Source organism: Dama dama, chromosome 13 (genome assembly GCF_033118175.1).
Source record: "Dama dama isolate Ldn47 chromosome 13, ASM3311817v1, whole genome shotgun sequence".
Taxonomy (NCBI): domain Eukaryota; kingdom Metazoa; phylum Chordata; class Mammalia; order Artiodactyla; family Cervidae; genus Dama; species Dama dama.
Genome location: NC_083693.1, coordinates 30,824,004 through 30,845,171, shown reverse-complemented (window position 1 = coordinate 30,845,171; position 21,168 = coordinate 30,824,004). Strand labels below are relative to the sequence as shown.

Below are 21,168 nucleotides of genomic sequence, written 5' to 3'. Positions count from 1 at the left end.
CTTTTAGATATATATACTGCAATAGATACTATAATGCTGGGATTTGTTTAAAAATAATACACTGAGGGAGAGGGGATAAGAACACAGATGAAACAAGACAGGCCACTGAGTTGGTAAAAAAAAAAATTATTCTCTGTGACTTTTACAGCACAGTATTTTGACTTATACATCCTGAATATGATATATTCTAAGGACATGAAGAACTAACTGCAAATACACACTCAACTTTATGTGGTGTCCTAAGGTTAGAATTAATATTGGGAAAAAAAAAAGAATTAATATTGGTCTTGACATTTTGAAATGTGTGTATATATGTGTATATGTATGTATGTGTGTGTGTATAGTAGGAAAATTTTAGGAACCACGATTTTCAGTATAAAATCAGTTACATAAAGGGTATGATCTTGGCCTCCCCTGGTGGCTTAGTAGTAAAGAATCTGTCTGCCAGTGCAGGAGAGACAGGTTTGATCCCTGACCTGGGAAGATCCCACATGCCACAGAGCAACCAAGTCCATGCACCGTAACTGTGCACCACACCTGGGAGCTGCAACCACTGGCGCCCTCGAGCCTGCACTCCATGACAAGAGAAGTCACTGCAGTGAGAAGTCCCCACTCACCGAAACTAGAGAAAAGCCCGTGCAGCAACAAAGATCCAGCACAGCCAAAAATAATAAGATTAAAAAAAATTTTTTTTTTAAGTATAATCTTACATTTCAGTACCAGTATAAACTCAAGATCTCCCTTTCCTTATTTTAAAACTTTGTATTTCTTAGTTCTGGCCACTAAAAAGGCCTAGAAACATATTCAGCAGAATAAGCATATCTGGTGCCCAGAATGTAGCCTCTAAATATCATTTCTCACTTTAAAAAAAACCATCATGGCCTCTTGAAAAATTGACTGATTCTAGGTTGAGCACAAGAAACACGCCCAAATCTTGCTGTGGCTCAAAGCAGGGAAGCGTCTCAAGGTTTAATGAGTTCATGTGAAAGGAACACAGGAATACGGGAACCAGCCTGATGGGACCCCACCGCCCGACCAAAATGGCATAATTGAGCATGGAGAAGAGTGAATCACAAATCAAAGACATACAATAGACTGACAAAAAAAAAACAAAAGGACAGACACGCACAATACAGAAGAAAACCATCAAACCACAAAAGGAAAAACAAAAGAAAGGAACAAAGAAGAAAAAAAATTAACTGAAAAAACAAAGGTTTAAAGTGGTAATAAATAGTTATCAATCAGTAATTGCCTTAAATGTCAATGGACTAAATGCTCCAATCAAAATATATGAGAGTGGATTAAAAAAACAAGAGTCTACAACATGCTGTCTACAACAGACCCACTTCAGAGTGAAGGGCATGCCAAGATTGAAAGTAGGGGGATGGAAAAAAGACATTTCACGCAAACGGAAATGACAAGAAAGTGGAGGAAGCAATACTCAGACAAAAATCCCTTCCAAAATCACATCAAAAATAAAACTTAGGACTAAACCTGACCAAGATGGTGAAGGAGACTTACATGCTGAGAACTATAAACATTGATAAAGGAAAGTGAAGATGATTCAAAGAAATGGAAAGACTCTTGGATTGGAAGAATTAATATTGTTAAAATCGTCATACTACCCAAAGCAATCTACAGATTTAATGCAATCCTTATCAGGACATTTTTCACACAACTGAAGCAAATAATCCTAAAATTTATATGGCACCATAAAAGACTCAGAATTGCCCAAGCAACCCTGAGGAAAAGGAACAAAGCAGGAGGTTTAACCCTCCAGACTTTAGACAATACTACTAAGCTAGAATAATCAGAACAGTGTGGTACTGGTAGAGAAACAGACACATGGACCAATGGAACAGAACAGAGAGCCTGGAAATAAATCCACACATCTACAGTCAATTAATCTTTGACAAATGAGGCGAGACTATACAATGGAGAAAAGACAGTCTCTTCAGCAAGCAGGCTGGTAAAATTGGCCAGCTGCGTGTAAATCAATGAGGTTAGGACACACCCTCACACTACACACAAAAATAAACTCAAAATGGCTTAAAGTCTTAAATATGAGACAATAACTCCTAGAAGAGAACATAAGCAAAACATTCTCTGACATAAATTATACCAATGTTTTCTTAGGTCAGTCTCCTATGGCAATAGAAATAAAAGCAAAAATAAACAAATGGGACCTAATCATACTTGCAAGCTTTCGCACAGCAATAGGAACCATAATCAAAACAAAGACAACCTATGGACTGGGAGAAAATATTCGCAAACAGGGCAACCAACAAGGGCTTAATTTTTGAGATATGTAAACAGCTCATACAACTCAATAACAACAACAACAAAAGAAACCCAAACAAAAAACAGGCCGAAGATCTAAACAGACATTTTTCCAAATAAGACATACAGGTGGCCAACAGGCACAAGATGCTCAACAACACTAATAACTAGAAAAATGCAAATCGTAACTACAAGGTACCACCACACACCAGCCAGAACGGCCATCATTAAAAAGTCTACAAATAATAAGTGTTGGAGAGGATGTGGAAAAAAAGGCACTCTCCTATACTGTTGGTGGGAATGTAAATTGGTGCAGTCACTATGAAAAACAGTATGGAGGTTCCTCAAAAAGTTCAAAATAGAGTTACCATTAGATCCAGCAATTACCACTCCTGGGCATATATCAGAAAAAAACTTATAATTAAAAAAGATACATGCACCCCAATGTTCACAGCAGTGCTATTTACAACAGCAAAGTCATGGAAGCAACCTAAATGTCCCCAGACAGATGAACGGGGTAAAAGAAGAATGGGGTAAAGAAGACGTGGTATGTATGTGTATACACACACACACACACACACACACACACACAGAGGCAGAAATACTACTCAGCCAAAGAAAATGAAACAAAGCCATTTGCAGCAATATGGATGGGCCTAGAGATTATCATACTAAATGAAGTAAATCAGAAAGAGACAAACACCGCATGGTATCACTTATATGTGGAATCTAAAATATGATACAATTGAACTTTATTTACAAAACAGAAACAGACTCACAGACACAGAGAATAGGTTTGTGGTTGCCAAAGGGGAGAAGGGCTGAGGGAGGGATGCACTGGGAGCTTGAGATTAGCAGATGCAAACTATTAAATACAGAGAAAGGATAAACAACAAGGTCCTACTGTATACCACAGGGAATTATATTCAATATCCTGTAACAAACCATAATGGAAAAGAAAAGACAAGAATGATTGAACATATAAACATAATAAATATATAGAAACCAATGAGCTTATTATAACACTAACACTAAATAATAGAGAAGGTCATTTCATACCGATTAGGGTGGCTATGATGAAAAGAAAAAAAAAAAAACAGATGCACTATTGGTGGGAAAATAAAATAGTACAGTCCCTGTAGGAAAAAACAGTATGGGGGTTCCCTGAAAAATTTTAAGTAGAATTACCATATGATCCAGCAATTCCACTTCTGGATATATACCGAAAGGAATTGATATTATACAGTACAGGGAATATAGCCAATATTTTACAGTAACTATAAATGGAGTATAACCTTTTTGTACAGCAACAATAATTCAATAAAATGAAATATTTGATCACACAAAAAAAGAACTGAAAAGATATTTGGATACCATGTTTGGTCTTCCCAGGTGCACTAGTGGTAAAGAAACGGCCTGTCAATGCAGGAGACCTGAAAGATGCGGGTTCAGTCCCTGGGTCAGGAAGATCCCCTGGAGGAGGGCATGGCAATCCGCTCCAGTATTCTTGCCTGGAGAACCTCATGGACAGAGGAGCCTGGCAGGCTACATTCCCTAGCGTCATAAAGAGTCAGACACGACTGAATCGACTTAGCACATGTGCACATACCATGCTCACAGTGGCATTATTCATTTTACAACTAGAGGCAACACAGTGTCCATTAATGAATGAGTGGATAAACAAAAGGTGGTATATACAACAACAGAATATTATTCAGTCTCAAAAAAAAAGGAAATTTGTCAAATGCTGGAACATGTATGAATCTTAAAGATATTATACTAAATTAAATGAGTCCTTCAGAAAAAGACAAACACTGTATGATTCCATTTTCTAGAAATTTGCTTATTCTAGTCAAATTCATAGAAATAGGAGGTAGCATGGTGGTTACCAGGGGGACGGAGTGGGGAGAATAGGGACTTGTATTTAATGGGTTTAGAGTTTCAGTTTTGAAAAATGAAGAGTTCTGGAAATTGATTGCACAACAATGTGAACCCTCTTAACCCCACTAAACTGTACACTTAAAACTTTATGTTATGTGTATTTTATCACAACTTTTAAAACTATTAGAGGAGGGACTCTTAAAACACCATTTAGGATTGCTGGGGCATCCATTCACTACTATGAAAACTATTAACTGAGGGAAACAAATTTATCCAATTTTCCAACATAAACTACATTTCAGGGTAACCTAACAGCCCTCAAAGGAAGAGGGGAAAATATTTTACATGGAATTCTAGCTGATAAATGAGAATAATAAAATTTACCACACCCTCGCACAACTGCCAATAAAATCACTGACTCAAGCAGCAATTATTAATGGTAAAAAGATAGGGAACTTTCTAAGAAAAGGATCAGAACATCACTAGCCTAAACTCACTGATGAAGTTTAGCATCATTAAAACTGAGACAGTCAAGAACCCTGAGCCTCCCTGAAGTAACGAATTATGAAGAACACAGTATTCCCACTCCTCAAGACTGAATCTGAATCTAATCAAGTCGTCACTTCTAACTTCTAGTCTATAGATAAAATATTGGGTATAGAACAACAATTTTATTGTCTGGGGAAGCAATCAGCCAAACAAAATTATCCTGAAAAAGCCTCAGGAAGCAATCAGTTAAACCCAGAACAGCACTGGAAAATCCATAGGACACATGACCCAGTTTCTTCAATAAAGTGATGATGTGAAAAATTGGGGGGGGGGGGGGGAGTAGTGTAGTTGTTGGGTGGAGTAGGAAGAGGTACTGCTCTAGATTGAGAAATATTTAAAAGCTGGAACAAACAAACACAACACGTCGTTCACATTTGGCTTGTGATTCACAATAAGCTCAGCTGTAAAAAGACAATTTCGACCCAAAGGGAAAACTTGAATACAGACTTATATTAAGACACTATTCTAATTTGGTTAGCTGTGACAGTAACGTTATAGTTAAACAAAAGCTTAAGAATAAGAACCTTTTTGACACCTGCCCAACAAATTGGCCTGGAATGTAAGGGAGGACCCCTCCAGCCACTGCAGAGGGAGGGGTTCAGACTCTGGGAAGACTCTGGGCTGCCCTGCAGCCCCTCCCTAGAGTGGAGCCCAGCCTGGGGCCTGGGGACCCCTCTTATGCAGCTCCCACTAGAAGGGAATGACACAGAGAAGATGCAGGGCGAGAAGGGTGCCCGCCTGGGATCCTACACCCAGACTTCAGCCTGCTCAGATTTTAAAGAGCAGATGATTAACAGTTGGGGGAAAGCAACCACGGGCCCAGGCATCAGACCTCCACTGGCAAAGGTTCTGACCACAGGACCCAGAAGACCCACTCCTGTCCAAGGCAACCATGCTGGTACAGCCCCAGAGGAAACGTCCTGGGGGGCCCACATGCCACCTGACTAATCAGGAAGAAATGCAAACTGAAACTGAGAAGGTAAAGATGAGTGGCAACAGCCTTGTGGCCCCAAGCGGGCCCCTCCTGGGGGCTGCCCACTGAACTCCACCTCTGGCCTCTAGCCCTGGACCCCCTCATTCCTAACCACTCCCTGTTCCTCTGGCCACTCTACACTTTCCATACCTGTCCCCGCCCCCCCCCCCCAAACTCACCCTTGCAGAGCCAACTCAAACGTCATGTCCACAGCACAGGCACCTTCCCTATACCTGGAACCATGATGAGTCAGTCCCTCCAAGGAACTCTACACAACTGCTCACCAGCGTGTTTTAACCCCAGTCTTAGCCTGCTCCACACTCCAGCGGTCTGGGTGGGGAGCCCTGCCCTTGCTGAGCCATCCTGAGCTCTTGAAGGAGCTGTGGTCTTCCTCGCATGGTCATCCCTGCTCTCAACACAGAGCCTCCGGGCACACAGGGGCCACTCAGAAGACAAATGCAGAGCTCATCAAGGCACCAACAGGTGCATGGTCCACTGCGGCCCTGGCTTAAGGAAGCTTGGTGAGGGGGTGGGCATGGCTAAGCCACGAAGAGAGACACCTGGAGAAGGAAGATGAGAGCCTTTGGGAGGCCTGCTTCTGCAGACAACCTTGCTGATATGGACACGAGTGACACACGGGGTGCCAAAGGGTGCTTTCAGCATGGAGGGCCTAAAGACACACACACACACACACACACACACACACTAGGATTTCATCATGTGCACACACACATCAAGCATAAACACACACACTCATCAGGATCTCATCAAGCATAACCAGGAATCGGACGAGAGATAAGGGCAGAGGCTTTCTCAGTGGTAAGGACAGAGATGAGAGGAGGAGGCCCCGAAGCCTTTGCCTGGGGCCCACATGGCAGTCCACTCTCCCTCCTTCCACATCCATCCTCCTGCTGGCCCTGCTAGGGCTTCCCCAAAGGGGTTCTGCAGAAACCAGCTCTGTCCACTGCGGGCACAACAACCTGGTGAAGACATGGTTCTCAGACACACAGCCTGAGGCGCCGGGCAGGGACACACCTACCCCTGTCCCTGAGTTCTCTGGGCACATGCAAGGGCTACACTGACAGCAGCCAGAGACCCAGCCCTAGCCGGGCAACAGGCCCTCAGCCACTGGAGTGGGAGTGGAGCGTCCAGAGATGCACACCTTAGTCCACCAGGGCCACCCCTCAGCTGCGGGCAGGACGCTTTCTCAGGAAATCCCAAGCACTACACATCCGGGTGAGTGGCTAGCCAGCAAAGCAGGTTCCTCTCCCAGGGCTCTTCCAATGCCCCCACCACCCTAGATCAATGACCCCAGGTACGGGACTGTGTGAACCCAGGGCCTGACAACCGCCCCAGAGATGGGAGATGGCCCTGCTCACCAGCCCCTCGGTCTCCTCAGTCGTCCTCTGGAAGTGTGCGGCCATCGCCATGTAGTCACGCATCTGCTTGTGACACTCCAGGCACTTGATACTGTGCCGGATGAGCCTCACGGGGTCCGGGTAGAGTGGCAAGGCGGGGAGTGGGGTGCTGGCATTGTTTGAAGCCGGGCCGGGCTGGGAGGGGGAGGGAGACGCCGCGGCGGCTGGCGCCGTGGAGTTCCCGGAGGTGGACACGAACATCTGGTCCGCAGAAATGGGCTTCACAAGCAGCTGAGAGCACTGCATGACGAGCCCCTTGCTCTTGTGGTCGCGGGCATGCCGGAGCAGGCTGCACTTGTTGAAGAAGAGCAGCGTCTGGGAGCACAGCGTGCACAGCACCTCGATGTGGACGCTCCGCCGGCCATAGTGCTGGCTCAGGCTCTTCTCTAAGGCGAATGCATCCCCGCACTCCAGACAGCAGTAGCCACTGGCTGGCACGTGGATCCTGCTATCCGCAGGCGGGCTGAGGTTGGGTGCGTAGAGGGGCACGGGGTTGGAGCTGTGGAGGACCTTGTTGAAGACCTCCACGACCAGCGGGGCGGCCTTCTTCACCTGGTGGACCAGGGGCACTGACATCTGCGTGGGCTGAGGCTGACTCCGCCTCTGCGCGGAGGACTTGGCCGTCACTGATGCTGCCACACTGTGGGGGACCAGGTTCAGGTTGGCCAGGTGCACGGCCTTGGGTAGGAGGTTGGCAGGGGCGGGGGTGGAGGCTGGCGGCGCCGGGCTCTGCTGCGGCTTTCTGCCCGCCTGCGTGCCCGAGGCAGCCCCCTTTGGACCCCAGGCCCCAGAGCTGCAGCAGGAAGGCGAAGGCTCGCTGGCTTTCGCCGTGCACTCCTCCCCTTTCCGGTCACTCTGGGGGCTCCCGGGATGTGCTCCCACCTCAGCAAAGTGCTCCACTCCGGACAGGGTGGTGGCCTCGTCCTCCGGTGCCTCACTCGGGGCCTCGGTGGTGGCACTTCCTAACGGTGAACCAACAGGGGACTTACTGGGGTCGTCAGGGTCTGGCAGGATCCTCGTGACCGTCCGCTTGATTTCCCCTGAAGACGTCTTAATGGTTTTGATCCTGACTTTGGGGATTGCTGGTGGGGAGCTGGCAGCCACGGAGGGGGAGCCCTTGCTGCTGCTGTCACTACAGATGCTCCGAGGGCTGTCGGAGGGCTTGGTGCTCTTTCGGGTGGCCTCCAGGGGGCTCCGGGGACTCTTTGGTGACTTGGGCATCTTGGGGCTGCCTTTGGAGCCCTCCTTTGCGGGCCCTGAGGGATCCTTCGTGTGGCTGGGCTGATCCTCCTTGGCGACATTGGCCACTCGTTTAGCCTGCAGGGCCACCAAGGCCGCAACACAGGAGGACAGCTTGGAATGAGCTGGCTTGAGGCGCTGCCTGGGGGGGACTGCCGAGCCGGAGCCGAGCTCTGAGGCCAGCCCCTTGGGCTCTCCAATACTGTTGCCGGGATGGCTACTGAAGTCCAGGGCGTCCCCGAAGAATCGACTGGCATCTAGTTCCTTGTGCACCTCCAATGCTTTCTGCCCACCTCGCTCGTGCTCGTGCGGACTGCCAAGGGGCAGGGGCTCAGGCTTGGGTTCTTTCTTACAAAAGTGATCAAACATATGCAGCTCTGGGACTGGAAACTTCGTGAGAGCCTCCAGGACAGGGCCCTCCACAGACCCACACCCAGGAGGGGGAGGGAAGTAACTGTCAGAGTGCTTGGGCTTCATCCCAAACCCATTGTCTTTGATGGCATCCTCGGGCTCTGGGCTGGAGATCGGACTAAACTGGTTAAAAGTTGGTAACGGCTCTGATTTGGAGGCCTCCAGCTTGCCGGGGAAACCCCTGGTACTATCTCCATTCATGAACGTGGAGTCAAACTTCCCACAGTTGTGGCCTAGACTGTGGGGGTCTGCAGGCAGGTCGGAGCCCCGGAACCCATTGTGCAGGAGGCTGGGGGCGATGTGGTCTTTCTCCGCCTCAAACGACTCCTGGCGGCTGGTATTCTTGACGATGACACTCACAGCCGGCACATCCGAGGCTGAGCCTGAGTGAGACAAGGACACGTTCTCATCCACACACAACCCTGGGGGTTTGAGGGGGCTTTCATTCTCCTCACTGGGGGTCTGGATGGCCTCCTTGGCATCAAGGCTAGTGGGGTCTGGGATGTCAAAGGCAGCCAGAAGGTCATCAAAGTCTGGAGTCTTCATATCCCCCATGGCTGGATGCAGGCAAGGGCTAGAACAGAAACAGAACAGAATCAGTGATGGCCGGATCCCACCAGGCTCAATCCAGCATCATCTTCATCCATAACCCACTCACTAACACGCATGCAGCCAGCACGCCTACACACCAACCCCCGCACTGTGGAAAGCCACACCCCCGAGTTCTACCCCAGTAGGTTTCCAAAATGCTGGAGATGCTGGGCGAGGGAGTGGAGAGAAAAGTTAGTACATCGTGACATGCCTGCCTGGTGGGCTCTAAACATCAAACTGGGAAACTCCTGGCTGGCTACATAACCGAAAAGAGGGTGCATTCACATGATACTTCCTCAATTTCTCAGGGAATATCATCATTCCACAATCATAAGCATAAGCAAAAAATTACTCAGTCCTTAAAAAAAAAAACAACAACAACCTGGCTCAGCACCAGTACCTCCGTTCTTTAGAAAACTTCTGGTTCATATATGAGACTTGGCTATAATTTCTGCTAATTTACTCTTAGTAATTGATCATTAACTTTGTATAACTTGGTTTTTTGCTGCATGAATTCAATCAAATTCAAAATGATTTACTATTGCCAGGATTTAAGCTATCTCATCAATAAACTCTAGCAAACTATATCATCCCCAAGTTTTTTTTTTCTCTAGTCAGTCTCTGCTTGATTCCTTAATTTTCACCCCAAATTCATTACTGGTTGGTGAGTGTGGATCACTAAACCTGAGGGACTGGGTGACTCTCAAAGAAGCACACAGTTATCAAGCTGACCAGGGAACAGTTTTAAAGCCCTCAATTTTACTTTAATACACAAAGAAAAGAAAATCTACCTGATTTCTTCATGCTTTGGAGAAGAAAAGCTACAAAACTATTGCAAAGGAGGAAACCTGAGGCCTTCCATTAAGAAATTACTAAGGCATTCACATTTAGTTGAAATGTGGAGCTGGCTGGTTCAAACCTGCTGAGAAGAGGAAGAGAAACCCCACCTCATCTGGTTCAGCCCATAAATCCTGCATCTGCTGTAGCATCCCAGAGCCTGACATGCTTAAGTGTCTCCTACAGCACGTTGGTACTGAAAGCCTTTGTGAACGCTGACCAACACAGCTCTTTCATAAAGCAGAACAGTGGCTGTGCAGAACCAGGTAAGGGGCGAATCCCTGGGCCCAGGAACCCCAATGCCAGAAATTTGTTCTAAGAACAAAAATTCACCCACAAGTTATATGCAAAAGTGTATGGTATTATTAAAACACCACCAAAAGGAAACACACACAGACACACAAAGAAATCTAAATGTCCATGGACAAGGAATGGTTAATAGACTATTATGTAGTCATTAAAGACTCCAATTATGAAACCTAGGTAGCAACATGGAAAATCACTACAGTGTTAAGAAAAGATAAATACAAAAACATTGTCAAACTATAACAATGTAAAACTGAGCATGCATTTGAGCCAAGATTGAAAGGAAAAAGTGATTTGTGCAGGGTAGTGGGATTACTGGTGGGTTATTTTTTCACAACTTTTTTTGTGTGTGCTAATAGACTCCTTTTATAATTAAAAAAAGGGAAAACATACAGGAAAAAAACAAAAAAGAAACAGAATCACAGGGGACCAGTCAGCATAGGTATATCTATTGCCACCCCATGGGATCAACAGGCTTGCAGGCTTGGTTTCTTGTCCCACCCCACCAAGCCCCAACAAAACACACCTGCCTTCTTAAAGAGTTCTCATAGAACATGAAACAGACTCCCCCCAATTGGGAAGATGTCTAATCATGGCAGATAATAACAAAGTGAAACCCCAATTATCTTAACAGAATATGAGCTGGCAGAATCACTGAAAAGAGATGTTAAAAGTTTCTGGATAACAAGTGATTGTCTCGTGGGACCGAAGTGTTGGAGCCCATAAGTGAGGGGAAGACACTGGGTGTGGTGGGAGCACCAGCTCCTGGTACCAAGTGAGCTACTATGCAGGCCAACGCCAAATGTAAGGAGACACCTGTGTGGTATTTGCTTTACCTTCAACTCCCCGGGGCTCCTCTTCTGTCTAGGAAAAAATGGTTGAGGGAGAAGGGTTGAACAGACTGGTCTTTTTAAGGGGCTGGGAAAAGCATGTGGGAAAGGAGTGGTGGCAGTTGGTGGGGTGGTTCAAGGATTAGTGAGGAGCCCACCAGCTTTACCTCTGACTCACAGAGATCCTATGTGGAAGTCCTGTTCTCCACACAGAGAAGCCTCAGGAGTGGGCTGAGAATGGTCAGAGGTCAAAGCAAAAGCTATCTTTTGCTAGGAAAATCAGAGCTAAGAAATGGTATAGTGGGTCTCTATTTAAAACAAACCAAAAATTTTAATATAGCTTTTATGAAAAAGGGGAGAGCAATAGTCTAAAATGTTAAAAATATCTCAACAAATGAAATTTTCTTTCGTTTTTATCTACATTTTAAAATTATTTATTCAAACTATTTATTTCAAATTTTATTACTTAAGTAATTGTATTACATTATATTTTTAACATATGAAAAGAAGAAGAAATTAGGCAGACCAAAAAATTTGAGGAATTTCTTACAGAGGGCTCCAAAAATCATTACTATAAAACTCTTAAAGTATATCTAGCATAACTCAGCAAGGGACTGCCAGCTAGAAAATTGGTTAAGTAACTTAACTAAGATTAAAAAAAGTGAAAAAAGTGAAAGTGAAGTCGATCAGTCATGTCTGACTCTTTGCGACCCCATGGACTGTAGCCCACCAGGCTCCTCTGTCCATGGGATTCTCCAGGCAAGAATACTGGAGTGGGTTGCCATTTCCTTCTCCAGGGAATCTTCCCGACCCAGGGATCGAACCCAGGTCTCCCGCATTGCAGGCAGGCGCTTTAACCTCTGAGCCACCAGGGAAGCCCAATTAAGATTAAAGTTGTAGTCAAAACAGTAAGTGTCAGCACACACCATGTCTGCAAACTTGCAAGCAGTCGAAGTTGGAAAGAGCAGACCACAAAAGGCTGCCCTCCCGCCTGCCTGCCTGCCTGCCTGCCTGCCTTACCTGGGGGCAGGCCTCAGGACCCAGGGTGATGGCCCCTGCCCCAGGGCCACAAATACCAGCCTAGGACCCACGGCCCACCCCACAGAGCATTCAGTAGGGCTCACCCTAAAGCGTCTGAACAAGCCAGATGCAGGCCTGGTGAGCTAGCCCAGTGATCTAGAGCGGCCAATCAGCAGGCAAGGCAGGTTCCCCGGGGCTCCGGGGCCTAGGCTGAGAGCCAATCTCCCTGCGAGGTGAGATGGTAGAAATATGCCATGATGCATACAAGTCCCTTGAGAGTGAAGAACAACTTCAGAACTGGCAGACTGACATTGTATCCTCTCAGGATAACTTTTTATTCAGGGAAGATCTGGAAACTAAAAAAATAAATAAATAAAGTGAATATAAATTCCCGGTTTTCTTACAGGGTCTACCTGCTGCCCAGAACATTCTGCCAAACTGTTAGGTAAACATCAACTAGATGAGAGGGAGGGAACACCTTGATTTTGAAAGGGCCCTCACCAGGCCTGATTAACCTAGTAGAATTCTTTGAAAGGATAAAAACAATATAATTATGGCAAAACTAGTAGGCAGAATTTCTAATGCCGAAATTCCACCAGAAAAACCAACAAACTATGTGTATGTCTGTCTTTATCTGATTGTTGCTTATAGGAAATCATGAACAATGGCATTTTTTTTTAAACCACTGACTAGTTCTGGACTAGAACTTGATGCTTTCATAAACTGCCTAGAATGGTAGTTTCCAACCCATAGGGCACCCAACTTCATATCCACAAATGTGCTTCCAGTGACCAGCCATTAAAAACACCACTACTGGGACTTCCCTGGTGGTGCAGTAGATAAGAATCAGGTTTGATCCCTGGTCCAGAAGAGTCCACAAGCTGTACGGCAACTAAGCCTCCTGTACACCACCACTGCTGAGCCCGAGCTCCAGGGTCCAGGAGCCACAACCACTGAGCCCATGTGCGGCAACTAGAGAAGGCCATGTGCCTAGAGCCTGTGCTCTGGAACAAGAAGAGCCACTGCAACTAGAGAGCAGCCCCCACTCACCGCAACTAGAGAAAACCTGCACAGCAACAAAGACCCAGCACAGCCAAAAATTAGCTAGGAAAAAAATTAAAAAACAAAAAACAAACCCACTACTGAATAAGAGTCCCTGAAAAAATTAATTTGAAAAGGAGGTATCATATTTAAAATGCTTTGGGAACCAATAATCTAGCAGAAAATACATTAGGCTGTTAGATTCACAAGGGAAGAGGTTTATCTCTCTTGTTCACCACTGCATTTTCCATTAGGCACTCAATAAATATTTGTTGAAGCAACAAAATGAAACCTTCAAGATTGCAAATGCCTAAAAGCTGTTCCAGAAATCAAAATGCAAAATTAAAAGACAAGTTCTCAGGGGGCTGTATGAATAGGCAAAATTATGGCAAAGAAGCCTCAGTGAAGGCAAACATGAAGGAACACTTAGGGAAAAGCAATTCCAATTACACTTTTAGAATAATGGGTTCTGAGCTAAACTGTTCAATAAAGAAGCATCAGTTTAGACTGTTCTCTTAAGATACTGTGTTGCATGTCTCATCACTGAAAGCCCAGAAAATACTGGACTGTATCAGAAAGGACAGTGGAAACAAAATAAAGCTTGTGATCCCACCCTTATTCAGAACCACTCCGTGTCCACAGCAAGATGTGCTGTGCAGTTTTGGCTCCCCACATCTTAAGAAAGATGTACCAGAATTGCAAAATGTCCCGAGAAATGAGATTGAGTAGATGGAAGAGCTTTCTAATGAGAGCCTAAAAATCAGAGCTCTATTTTATTCTAGAGATGATGGTTTAGGGGTAAGGGGGAGCATAACTGAAATATAGGTTTATTCATCAAACCTCAAACACTGGAGAGTAGAAGGCTGCATTTTTGAAGTCTGAAGTAAATAAAGATATAGGTCCACAACAACATAATCCCTTAGTCAGAAAATATACTGAAATTGCTAAAGGAAAAATACATAAATGTGGTAACATCCACATTGACTCAAATCTAGGAAAAAAATTTTTAATGGCTCTAAGAAACTGAAAACTTGGTGGCCTGTTTTTCTTAACAGTGTTAAGTTCAGAAACAACAGATTAATGAGAGTTCAATAATAGGACATCAAGTGGGGGAGAGGCCCTCCAAATCTAAGAAAAGTCTGATCTTTATTCAGTACAATCTGTCTAATGAGACAAGGCAACAAATAATATCGCAGATTTATAGAACAATGAAAGTGAAAGACCACATGATTTAGGGAACACTGGGCCGTGAGACCACAAAGACAAGTTTCTTTGCATCTGCCACTGCCTGCTGGATGAAGACTACAGGGAAGGATGAAGATATGTGGTTTCACAACCTGCAGGTGACCTCTTTACACTGCTCCCCCACATGATCAAATGTGGTGTAAATATTGACATCATCTATGTTCAATTATTGTTATTAACAGTTAAAGGTTTAAAAGTGAATAAATAGAAGTTACCCTCACCTTTTTAATTTAGAAGGAGCATCCCAGGGGATAAAAGAGCAAAAAATAACTCAATCTGTATGAAAGCACAGAGGAAGAGGAAGATTACTTAGCAGATACTAAGAAAGCACTTGAGTTGGTTCCCAGGTGGGAGAACTTCTGAACCAAGATGGAAGCTGGACAAAAGAGAGAATGAGAATGATCGAGCAAGCTGCTACTCCCATGACCTGCAGCAACATCAGTCTGGACGTTCAGAAACATCAGAAAAAGACATTGCTGCTATGGGGCTAGATATGGGAGCTCAGTGAAACTTTAGCTGGATCAAAGGAAACAGGAAGAACTACTACCCTTCACCAATTAACTGTGTGAGGATCTTGGGAAAGTCTTGGCTTAATATGTAAAATTAAACTAACTTGAAGGACCTCTGAGAACTGAACAGGCTAGGCTACAAATTAAAACTATCAGATTTCTATGTAAAACTTGAATCCTAAAGAAGACAGGCAGACTCTCTACCACACATACACTATTGCCCTCCTCAATACACACCTGAGGCCTCCTTACAGATCTAAGTGACCCCAAGTCACGGACGTTCTGAGTTGGTCACTGGCCAGTGCTTCATTTCATGAGGCATTTCATTTCAACAGCCAGAGAGAGTCTCAGCTGCATACAAGAAAACAGTGCCCCAGTGGACCCACGCAAAAATGAGAAAGTGTTCCATTTGTCTCTGACTGGTCTTTGCCAGGATGATTGCTATGAAATACTTATCTGATCCCATCTCAAAATCCCATCACCTTCAGAACAGAGCTCAAAATCTTCCCCAGCAGGCAGAATCCATTCCCATCTGCTCTGTGTCCACCTCTCCAGCCACTGCCCAGGGTACCTTTCAGTTACTAGTGCTTCTTTCCAACTTTCTTGGGCCTGTGGGTCAGAGCTCAAGCTGTCCCCCTCACTGGACCCCAGCATAAACCTGACCCAAAACCGCCCGCACCCCAGAGCTCGTGCTGCAGGGCCCTCCTCCTGGATGCCTTTTCTCCCTCTCCGCGGCAGCACTGCCCGGGGGCTGGGACCCTGGCCTCTGCCTCCCCGGCGGGGACCTGATGCACCTGGCCCCACCCCTCCCAGAACCTTCTCCCGAGGCCCTTCAGACCCTGGCCGACACACCTGTCCCTGCCTGCCCTGCCCAAGGCGTCCCTACCTTTCTCCCTCTCTAGGCCCTTCCACCCCCAACCAAAAATTACATTTCCCAGGAAGAGAACTACAGTGCAAGCATTCTGACAAGACTCACAGGATGTTAGAGCTGAAGTGGACCTCAGGAATGACCTGGTCCAGGGACTTCGGAATACCTGTCTGCAGACCGCTGATGGACCCGCTGCAAAAGAATAACACAGGGAGTGACTTCACAAGAGAATCCCAGGTTCCACTGTGGCAACTCTGATTCATTGGGCCTGGGACAGATCCCTGCATTGGTTTTTAAAGCTTCCCAGTTGATTCCAGGGCTCTGAGTTGGTATAACCTGTTCGTTTTATTCTCGAAGAACTGAGGCTCAGAAAGAACAGGTTCACCCATCTCATAATGATGCAATGCCAAGACTTCTGCAGGTACTGAGGACACAAAGGGAAGGCCCAGACCCTGTTGTTGAGCACCTTCCGCACTACAACCCACTGAAAACACCCCGCAGCCACATACCTGTGGGTGCCCCCAAATGCTCGTCAAGGAGACACGGGCCTCCTAGACCAGGGAGGGAGGCAGACTTTCTCTGACTGTCCCTGTCAGAAGTCACCCCACACTCCCTTGTGCTCCTGTCTGTTTCACTTATGGCATCACTGCCTACCTTTATTTCAGCTACTTCAGAACCTTCTGCTTCTTCATAAGCCCCTCAGGAGGCACTCACATCATTAGTTAATTGGTATCTCTCAGTTCTAGACTCAGCTTTTTACCTGGAGAGGCACCTCCAACCTAACATGGCCAAAATCTGACTCTTGATTTCCTCCTACCTTCTCTCTCACTCAGTAAATGCCAACTCAAGCCTTCCAGATGCTTAGGCCGAACCTCTGCATCCTCAAATCCTCTCTTTCCCCTCATAACCTTCATCTAAATCCATAAGCAAATTCCATCAACTCTACCTTCAAAAATCCAACCATTTCTCAGCACCTCCAATCATCTTCTCCTCTTTCCTGGATTCCCACAAAAGCCTGCCTGCCTGGTCTCCTTGACTCTACTGTTGTTGTTGTTCAGCCATAAGTCGTATCCAACTCTTTGCAACCCCATGGACTGCAGTCTGCCAGGCTCCTCTATCCATGGGATTCTCCAGGCAAGAATACTGGAGTGGATTGCCGTGCCCTTCTCCAGGGGATCTTCCCAGCCCAGGGATCGAACCCATGTCTTCTGCATTGGCAGGTGGATTCTTTACCAAAGAGCCACCAGGGAAGCCCCCTTGCCTCTACTACTCATTTTCAACACAGTAGCCAGAGTGCTGCTTTTAAAACACCCACCAGATCATGTTCCTCCTCTCCTCAAAACCCTTCCACATCATCCCATTTCATGAAGAGTAAAGTCCAGTCTTCATCCTAGCCTACATACCCAGGATAATCTAACAGTTCCTCAACCATGCAAGGCAAACTCCTGCTCTGAGTCTCTGCATTTACTATTCCTCTGCTTGGGATGTTCCTCCCCTCAGATTTCTGTGAGCTCACTCTTCTCTCCCTTCAGGTCTTTATTCAAACATCACTTTGTGAGGAGCCTTCAGTGACCACTATGCATAAGCTACCAATCCCCACCCTCACCATCAATTTCTGTCCCTTCAGTCTGGTTTGTTTTTCATCATGGCCCTTAGACCATCTGACATTACATAATTGCTAACCTCTCTGTTGTCTATTTACAGGCTCTACTCAGTTTGCTAGACGGTAACCCCGGTTAGAAAGGGGGAATGATGCAACAGGCTTATCTGTCCAGAACTAAGATTGTTCAAGGACAGTACAGATTCCTAAGCAGATTTATTACCAGTCAAACAGCTGGCAAATTTGCTATGTTGTTTGTGTTTAGCTTTTAAAAATCTATTATAAGTAGAGAGAAACTGAGTGGTGATGGAGCCTTGCCAGTGGGAAGGGTCTGTCTGAAGCAGCACTTGTCTATGAATTGGAGGCCTCTGTGGGACTGTTTAAGTTAAATATTTTATTGGTGGGAAGTGCCTACTGGCCACTGTCCCCACAATAAGGTCATCTGTCTTGAGGATGGGATCAGTGTGATGCCAGCAGAGGGGGAAGACTAGCTCTGAGATGATGAGGCCATGGGGTGGTCTGGAATGTTAAGAAAACAGGATACAACTCTGTGATTACACCAAAAATCACTGAATTCATGCACTTTACATGGGGGAATTGTATGTGATGTGAATTACATCTCCATAAAGCTGTCAGATTCTTAGAAAAGACAGAAAGAAAGGAGGATAGAACTGAAAGGAAGCAAGGTTATAGAGGACTGTACAACCACCGGCAATGATACAAGTGGAAACTAGGTGTAGGCAACAAAGTTGAAGCAGAAGAACCAAGATAAAAACAGATACGTTGTAACCAGTGCCCCCTTTCCTTTCATTACTTGAAACAGATCCCAGCAGGAGCAAGTACTATGAGAAGCCACTTTGTTAAAAGGGAACAGGACCCAGGGACTGAGTAAAAAGGAAGACAGGGCTCCTGCTCTCCACACGCCATCCTGAGGAGTCCCCACCCACTGAACCTTGTAAAAGCATCATCTCTTGATAGCACAGACCCCCAAACTTGGACAAGAAGCCTCAGACCTACTGGGAATCGAGCACTCACTCCCGGAAAAGGTCTCCTCTGGTACCCACGGCAGCTCTGCGTGTGTCACCAATCTCATCCACCATGGGCAAACAGAGTTCCCAGATTTAAGGGTTGGGGTGAGGGGCAAATGTGCTGTTAGTCTTGGGGTGTCTCTGCAGCTCCCTAGCTCACTACAGAGTTTGGGAGTCGGAGAGTCAAAGGCCTGATCAAGGCTGCCTCTCCCAACTGCTCTGCTCTCACTCCTCATTTCTTGTCCTCACAGCTCCACACACAAACATATACTCTTCTCCTTCCTCTCCCTCTCCCATCCCCGACTCCCTCCTCCACGCCCCCCATCCCTCCATCCCCTCCTCTCTCCCTCCTCCTCGCTCCCTCCATCCCTCCATCCCATCCTCTCCTCCCCTCTTCTCTCCCTCCTCCACACCCCTCTCCAACCCTCTGCCCCCTTCTGTCTTCCCCCTCTCCTTCCTTCACACCCCCCTCTGTCCCCTTCTCTCTTCCCCTCCTCTCTCCCTCCTCCATCCCTCCATCCTCTTCTCTCTTCCCCTCCTCTCTCCCTCCCCATCCCTCTGTCCCCTTCTCTCTTCCCCCTCTCTCCCTCACACCTTCTTCATTACCCTCTTCCTCCGCTCTCTTCTCTCCTTCTCCTAAAAGAGATCTGGGTGGGCTCTTCCACATGGCTGCTCAGATCCCAGGCAGCTAGCCTCCTGCAGGGACACAGGGCCCCAGCCAAGGCAGCTTTTCAGCAACAGCCTGGCATGGCAATGGACTTGACATCCAGGTGTCCACAGGTGTGACCACTACATATGTCTCTGGTGAGCCACGGGAATGACAGGGAATAATGTGCTCAAGAGGACATCTCTGTGTGCCCTTCCACCGTCAGGCAAAATGGAATATTAAAAGTGCTTATCTTTTAAAGATATTATCTGTAAAATGTTCACAAATAAAATGATGTGACATTTGGGATTTGCCTCAAAACAAACACAGGGCAGGAGGAAGAGGGAGGGATGCAGATAATGAGACAAGACTGGCCAAGAACTGATAACCGCTAGACCTGCTGTGAGGAATACATGGGGGTTTATTATGTTACTTTCTCGGTGTATGCACATTTCAACATACTAGGGACCAGACTCTTGGAGAGTGGACTCTACAGGTGCAACTAGCCAACCTCCAAGGTCATACCCATTAGGATGGCTATTATAAAAAAACAAGCAAAACAAAAACAGAAAACAGCAGGTGTTGATGAGAAAGTGGTGAAGAAATTAAGGTCCTTATGAATTGGTGGTGGGAATGTGCTGTTCTCCACAGTGGCTACAAGTACACAAACAAGTGGATCTAAGACTTCTACTTCTAGGCATACAGCCAAAAGAACTGAAAGGGGCCTCAAAGAAGTATTTGTAAATCTATGTCCATGGCAACATGATTCACAATGTCCAAAAGGTGGGAAAAAACAAAAGACAAAATAACCCAAGGACCCCACTCCAGTATTCTTGCCTGGAAAAGTCCATGGACAGAGGAGCCTGGCGGGTTGCAGTCCATGGGGTTACATGACTGAGCACGTGTGCACGAGGGTGGAGGGAGGTGGGTTGGTAGCAATAAACTGGTAGAACTAAAAAAAAAAAAAAAAAAAAAACCCAAGGACCCATCAATGGATGAATGGGTCAACAAATGTGATATAAATATAAAAGGGAGCATTACTCAGTCATAAAAAGGACTGAAATTATGATACAGGCTAAAACATGGGTGAACCTTAAAGACAATATGCTAAATGAAATTAGCCAGATACAAAAAGACAAACATGGCATGATTCCACTTAATAAGAAGTACCTAGAGTAGTCAGATTCATAGAAACAAAAAGTAGAACAGTGGTTATCAGGGGATAAGGGGAGGAAAGTATCAGGGATCATTATCTAATGGTACAGAGCTTCAGTTTGGAATGATGGATAGGTTCTAGAGATGGATGGTGGTGATGGTTACGTAGATGTCCTTAATGCCACTGAATGTACATTTTTAAATGGTTAAAATGGTTTAAGTCAACTATACTTCAATAAAAATAATAATGAAAACACTCAAAAAATTCTAGGATCCCTTTTAAAAGTGGTTTAAATGGTCAATTTTCTTATGTATATTTTACCACAATTTTTAAAAATAATAACAGCTACCAAGGAACATGAAAAAAAAATCACTGTGTCCAGACTTTCAGCTCTTCAAGGTCAGCTCAGGTGGACCTAGACATCATACCTCAGTGAGGCTCTCAAAACAAGGGCGTGGTAGGTGTTGCTGGGGGTGCAGAGCTGTGGAGAAAAGAACAGCTTCTACCTAGGCACATGGTCTAGTTTCCAAACACCACCTAGGAAAGAAGAAAAATAAAATGTCTTTTAATAGGCCTGAAGGGCAAACATTAAAGTTAATAATAATAATAAAGTGTAGGTCAGACCCTGAGAAAAATCTCCAAATGTAGTTCAAAGCATGCTCAAATGTAACCCAAGATAAAACCTTCCCCAGTCCCAGAAGGACTTCCCAGGTAGCCCAGTGATAAAGAATCCACCTGCT

The 21,168-nt window shown here is 45.7% G+C and overlaps 1 protein-coding gene across 3 annotated transcripts in view; it reads right to left on the bottom strand.

The window, feature by feature from the left end:
* The window catches only part of ZNF592 (zinc finger protein 592), a 50,228-nt gene that overhangs the window by 15,077 nt on the left and 13,983 nt on the right, over nucleotides 1–21,168 (bottom strand). Inside the window, exons 2-5 of one of the 3 annotated variants that reach the window (XM_061158778.1) lie at nucleotides 20,857–20,965; nucleotides 16,107–16,190; nucleotides 12,440–12,691; nucleotides 7,063–9,325 (exon numbers count right to left, since the gene is read on the bottom strand). In XM_061158778.1, the coding sequence (XP_061014761.1) occupies nucleotides 7,063–9,306 (2,244 nt within the window). In that variant the 5' untranslated portion in view covers nucleotides 9,307–9,325; nucleotides 12,440–12,691; nucleotides 16,107–16,190; nucleotides 20,857–20,965. The remainder of the gene's footprint in view (nucleotides 1–7,062; nucleotides 9,326–12,439; nucleotides 12,692–16,106; nucleotides 16,191–20,856; nucleotides 20,966–21,168) is intronic. The other 2 variants (XM_061158777.1, XM_061158779.1) reach the window with 2 other exon arrangements.